At 37.3% G+C, this 6,784-nt stretch overlaps 1 protein-coding gene across 1 annotated transcript in view; it reads right to left on the reverse strand.

The window, feature by feature from the left end:
- LOC117960512 (pyridoxal kinase-like) overlaps nt 1–6,784 on the reverse strand; it is a 19,104-nt gene that overhangs the window by 1,339 nt on the left and 10,981 nt on the right. Inside the window, exons 4-9 of the mRNA XM_034898458.1 lie at nt 6,402–6,485; nt 4,272–4,306; nt 3,640–3,725; nt 624–669; nt 349–460; nt 236–252 (exon numbers count right to left, since the gene is read on the reverse strand). Of these exons, the coding sequence (XP_034754349.1) occupies nt 236–252; nt 349–460; nt 624–669; nt 3,640–3,725; nt 4,272–4,306; nt 6,402–6,485 (380 nt within the window). The remainder of the gene's footprint in view (nt 1–235; nt 253–348; nt 461–623; nt 670–3,639; nt 3,726–4,271; nt 4,307–6,401; nt 6,486–6,784) is intronic.

The following is a 6,784-nucleotide window of genomic DNA, read 5'->3' on the forward strand; positions in this document are numbered from 1 at the left end:
TATTATATTCAGTACATATCCAGCTGTATATTATATTCAGTACATATCCAGCTGTATATTATATTCAGTACATATCCATCTTGTTCACAATACTAGTTATCTATATATTATACTCATAGGACAAATATACCTGTAAAATTCTGTTTATAATAGTATTAATTTCTATATTTATCCAGTACATATCCATGTCCTGGACTTATGAACCAGTGTATATCCTGCACCTGCTGCTATTGACCCTCTGGTTAGACCTACCTGTACGTGTGTAATGACAATAAAGTTGAATCTAATCTAATCTAATCTAATCTATACAGACATTTACATACACAAAGCTTCACATATGTCACGTACCATGGCGCTGGCTGCCCAGCGACACCAGGAAGCGGTCTCCCAGTCTGGAGGGTAGATCGGAGGAGGTGATGACCACCGTGTCTGGGCCCATGGCGTGGAGCAGGTCCATCACCTGCAGACAGGGACTGAGTGAGATCCTGGGGCGCGTATTGAGTCAGCGGTAAGCACGTAAAGCTAGAAACATCAAGCAGTGATAATAGCTCAACGGGTTCTTCTGCAAGCAAAGGACTTGTGCAAGAAAAGACAGAAGGTCTACATGGCGTGTGGTCGCTTACCTCCACAGCGTCTTTCTCTGTGCTGATGTTTTTCCCCGTCAATAATCTAAAATACAAGCAAATAAAAATCACCATTTTGCATTATAACACCCTAACACAATGTTTCCCGAAATTAGGTCAAGGTCAAGGTCAAAGTTTATTTATATAACACATTTACAAACAGTCACTACCTCCCCGAAGTGCTGTACAATTATAGATAACAACATAAGAAAAGGGCATAACAAATATCCGGGAAAAACATCTAAAACTGAATATGCCAAAAACAACGAAAATACAACAGATAAAAGCTTTGCTCGAATCAATAAAACAACAAAATGTCACAGGTCAGCTTGTGTTAAAAGCCAGTGCAAAGAGATGAGCGTGGAGCGTGCAAAACCAGCATATCAGATAAATAGGATGGTGCCAGCCCATTAGGAGATTTAAAAACAAACAATAAGATCTTAAAATGGATTCTAAAAAGGACAGGCAGCCAGTGGAGAGACGACTGTACGGGGGGGATGTGGTCATAGCGGTCGGGACCGCTAACCGAAATTAGGGTCGGGACCCAAAGTGGGTCGCAGACCCGTTTTTATTGGGTCGCCAATCGGCAGAGTAACAGACTAAATGCTCAGCATGACCTCAGAATGACCTCAGAATGACCTCAGAATGACCTAAGCATGACCTCAGCATGACCTCAGAATGACCTCAGAGTGACCTCAGAATGACCTCAGAATGACCTAAGCATGACCTCAGAATGACCTCAGCAGGACCTCAGAATGACCTCAGCATGACCTCAGAATGACCTCAGCATGACCTCAGAATGACCTCAGCATGACCTCAGCATGACCTCAGAATGACCTCAGCAGGACCTCAGAATGACCTAAGCATGACCTAAGCATGACCTCAGAATGACCTCAGCATGACCTCAGGATGACCTCAGAATAACCTCAGCAGGACCTCAGAATGACCTCAGAATGACCTAAGCATGACCTCAGAATGACCTCAGGATGACCTCAGGATGACCTCAGAATAACCTCAGAATGACCTCAGAATGACCTCAGAATGACCTCAGAATGACCTAAGCATGACCTCAGCAGGACCTCAGAATGACCTAAGCATGACCTAAGCATGACCTAAGCATGACCTCAGAATGACCTCAGAATGACCTAAGCATGACCTCAGAATGACCTCAGAATGACCTCAGCCTGACCTCAGCCTGACCTCAGAATGGACCTTTCAAAAACCGAACCTGGACCAGATCAGCTGGTTGATCTCTTCAATAAGTCTGATCCACATCTCATTAAATTCAATTCAGCATTATTTTTTATTTTTTTTAAATGTTGGTGTCGGTCCTGAGGGACGATGGGAGGGGACATAGAGACAGGAAGGACAATAGAGACCTTTTCTGTTTTTGGTTACTTTTATAATGGAATAAATACACCTCATATACATTTAAATTCATGGTTTGTTCCGTCTTTTGTCCCCAGTTTAAAAGTGTAGATGTTACAGTGATTCATGGTGTATTTTTGTAAATTCGGGTCCCGGGGAGACACCAGATTTCTCTTTTAGGTCTTGAGTAGATAAGTTTGGGAACCACTGCCCTAACATTAACACTGAAAATGAAGTTAATAGACAATTAAAACACGGAATCTCCCATTCAAGAGTCTAAAAAAAATCCAAGAGAAGACTCATTACTGAAACCTTTAAAAACTTAATTCTGGTTTTTGGACACGTATGTACAGGCGCGCACGCAAAAAAGGGCAAAATTCACCAAGCAAAGTGAGCCTTTGTAAACCGAAAAACCTTCAAACTGGTTCTGCAGGCACACAGGAACGCCACTAGGGGGCGTAACTCGACAGTGAAGCTGAAGAGACAACTGAGTTATGGTCCAGTTGTCTCTAAATGTTATTATTTTTCATAAATGCAGACAACAAAAGTGGGAAAACTTCTCACGTCTGGCTGTTCCACAATGGGAATAATTAAAAGCGTTGAAACTCAACAATATATAGTGATATCTAAAGAATGATGGAGACAGAGACACTGAAATGCAACGCCACTAAACCCCTCAGAACCTTATTTAAAATCTTAATAGTGATCCAAAAATACCATAAACATAATTGGGAAATTGTGTAGCGATGGATTTGGTATATTTCCATTTAATCTGAATGTGCAGCCGTGAAAAAAGCACAACAAAAACAACAGTTTCAACCAGACTATGTTCAGATATATATATATATATATATATATATATATATATATATATATATATATATATATATATATATATATGCACACAGTAGTGAAAGTTCTACTTTTTAAATTTAAAAAACATAAAGAAAGATTACATACAGTAACTTTCCAGTGTGTATGTGTGATTGTTTTGCACGACCCTTGTGTTGTCTCCGGGGTAAAATTTGACCCGTTTTCCAAGTTTTTTTTCAACCAAAATGCCCCAAAATATAACATGGATACGTGGATGATCTTTGGTCAATTTAATGATTGCTTTCATTGAATTTTACTCAGTTTCATAGCATTTTAATTTATTTTTTTAAATGGTTTCCAAACAGAATCCTGAAAATACGTCATCTGATCTTAACTATCAGGCAAAATAATGTATAATGTTGGCTGTTTTTTTTTTTTTTTTTTAACAAAACAAAGTGTTATAATGTCATATAAATTAAATGGAAACACAAGTTTGACCAAAAAAGGTTTTTTAAAAAAGGGGTCAAAAGCATAGAAAGAAATGCCCAAATTTTGACCTGGAAGGACAACAAGGTCACGGTCGACGGGGAGACAACACCAGGGATAAGAGGGGCGCCACAGTTAGGCGTATTTTGGGTTAATTCTTTCCCCGAAAACCTGGAATCTCTAAATGAAGGTATTAGATAACATGCATGAGTGGCATTACACAGATATGATGTAGGCCATTTAAACTATAAGTGTGTTTATCTTGAAGAATAAGACCATTTCAGGAATGTCATGCTAGAGTTATTCGATTTACATCAACACAAATCTGCAAAGAGACACCTGTACTCACTCGGCCTCAAACTGGTTCGGAGTGATGATGTCGGCCACAGGGACCACCTTGTTCTTGTAGACCGGGTACAGGTTCTGAGGAACGTACTGGGAAGCGAGACGCGTGGGTTAGAGTCACATGACACAATGAAAACACTGAATACAGCTCAGTAAGGAAGGACTACACACACATAAATGATAAGGCTCAGTTACTTCAATTGTCAGAATATAGTATTAATCTATGGAATTGCACATATGCAGAATATATATAATATATATGTAATATATACCGGAAACACACACACACGCAGAGTGAGTCACTTTGAACAGTTCTGTCAGATCACAATAATCCATCTATCACTGAGCCTTGTAACACACCCCCAGAGCGCACATACACAGTCACACACACACACACACACACACACACACACACACACACACACACACACACACACACACACACACACACACACACTCTAAATCCCTCCCACACACAGTAAAGGCACAATAATCCTTGTTAAAAATCTATGTAATAACAACAGACGTTAACACAGAAACACACACACACACACACACACACACACAGACACACACACACACACACAAATAGCTGCACATAAAGGACGTATAGCACAAAAGTGGCAATAATCTCACCATAGATCCATGATCACCGAGGACGGGGTCACACACTGAAACAAGAAAACCACATCCAGAGTCAGACCCCCAACACAGACCAGTAAAGCTCCAACAACCCCCACATTACATAAATACTGCAGCTACAGGGGGCATGAAACTGGATTTGGAGATGTAACACAACCAAGCCAGCATGTAGACGGAGAACGACAGAAAACAGACATTCATTTTTTGAATGCACCGACAGCGTCTACAGGCCTTGATTTAAGTGAAACTGATTCGGCAACATGAGATATAAAATCCCCCTGGCTGGAAAGAGAGCAGAACTGGATCTTCTCTGAGATTACTGTCAAGCCACATAAAGATAGATCATGTAAAAAACTATAAATCCATCAAAAAATCCTGTAAAAAAAATCCTGTCAAAAAGTCAAAAAATCCTGTTTAAAAAAAACTTTTAAAAAAAACATTAAAAATCGTGTTTAAAAAAAAAAAATCTTGTAAAAAAAAAAAAGTCCAGAAATCTTTTTTAAAAAACCCCGTAAAAAAAGTCCAGAAATCTTTTTTAAAAAACCCCGTAAAAAAAGTCCAGAAATCTTGTTTAAAAAACCCCGTAAAAAAAGTCCAGAAATCTTGTTTAAAAAAAACTGTCAAAAAGTCAAAAAATCCTGTTTAAAAAAAACGTCAAAAAGTCAAAAAATCCTGTTTAAAAAAACCTCGTCAAAAAGTACACAAATCTTGTAAAAAAACTTTTAAAAAAAAAACGTCAAAAAATCCTGTTTAAAAAAAACTTTTAAAAAAACATTAAAAATCCAGTTTAAAAAAAAATTATCTTGTAAAAAAAAAAAATCAAAAAACCTTGTTTAAAAAACCCCGTCAAAAAGTCCAAAAATCCTGTTTAAAAAACCCGTCAAAAAGTCCAAAAATCCTGTAAAAAAAATTAGAAAAGAATACGTCAAAAAATCCTGTTTAAAAAATCCTGTCAAAAAGTCAAAAAATCTTGTAAAAAAAAAAAAGTTTAAAAAAAGGCAAAAAATCCTGTTTAAAAAAAACTTTTAAAAAAAACATTACAAATCCTGTTCAAAAAAAAATAATCTTGTCAAAAAAAAAAGTAAAAAAAAAGTCAAAACATCTTGTTTAAAAAACCCCGTCAAAATGTCAAAAAATCCTGTTTCAAAAAACCCGTCAAAATGTCAAAAAATCCTGTTTAAAAAAAAACGTCCAAAAGTCCCAAAATCTTGTAAAAAAAAAAAAAAAAAAAAGTCAAAAAATCCTGTTTAAAAACACCGTCAAAAAGTACACAAATCTTGTAAAAAAAATTAGAAAAAAATACGTCAAAACATCCTGTTAAAAAAAACCTGTCAAAAAGTCAAAAAATCTTGTAAAAAAAGTCAAAAAAAGTCAAAAAATCCTGTTTAAAAAAAACTTTAAAAAAACATTACAAATCCTGTTCAAAAAAAAATAATCTTGTAAAAAAATAAAAAAAGCCCAAAAAAGTCAAAACATCTTGTTTAAAAAACCCCGTCAAAATGTCCAAAAATCCTGTTTAAAAAAAAACGTAAAAAAGTCAAAAAATCCTGTTTAAAAAAAAACGTCCAAAAGTCCCAAAATCTTGTAAAAAAAAAAAAGAAAAAAAAAAGTCAAAAAATCCTGTTTAAAAACACCGTCAAAAAGTACACAAATCTTGTAAAAAAAAAAGAAAAAAAAAAAAACTCAGGAAAATCGCGAAAATATGTTTGTTTGCTGGGTTATCACTTAAAAACATCTTCCAAATATTAACAGTTAATTTGATCCTGATATATATAGATATATCTTTATAATTTACTGCCACAAAAAGTAACGCAATACTTTGCTGTATCGACCCCCCCCCTTTATACCAAAGGGAAATGCGTCATATCTTCGTCAATGACAGAAACCCTGCACATTATCCACACTGCATCAATACACCTTTAGGAAATATTATCCTAAAGTAAGCTCAAGGTGGGAGGACTAAGCAATAGAAGATGCATTTGTTTCTTGTGTTTTATAAAGTACGTAAATACAGAAACGTTACAGCTCTCCATCAACCAAATACTGTTACGTGACACCAACAAAGCAGGTTAGTTTTATGTAAAAACAGACGTGTGGAATAGATGAAAGCATGTGGTAACTCACCATACACCAGGTTGGGGTTGGCTCTCTTTAGCTCCTGAACAATGTCCACCACCATCTCCAAGAAGGAGGTGTCTCTGGTGTACCCTGAAAACAACATTAATATATTAAGACTTAAACGACTGTATTGTTGTGTGAAATCTGGGTCCGTCCATCCATCCATCCATCTTCGACCGCTTATCCGGTATCGGGTCTCGGGGACAGCAGCTCCAGCAAGGGGACCCCAAACTTCCCTTTCCTGAGCAACATCAACCAGCTACGACTGGGGGATCCCGAGGCGTTCCCAGGCCAGGTTGGAGATATAATTGCTCCACCTAGTCCTGGGTCTTCCCCGAGGCCTCCTCCCAGCTGGACGTCCCTCCAACTAGTCCTGGGTCTTCCCCGAG

The sequence above is a fragment of the Etheostoma cragini genome, chromosome 17 (genome assembly GCF_013103735.1).
Source record: "Etheostoma cragini isolate CJK2018 chromosome 17, CSU_Ecrag_1.0, whole genome shotgun sequence".
Classification (NCBI taxonomy): domain Eukaryota; kingdom Metazoa; phylum Chordata; class Actinopteri; order Perciformes; family Percidae; genus Etheostoma; species Etheostoma cragini.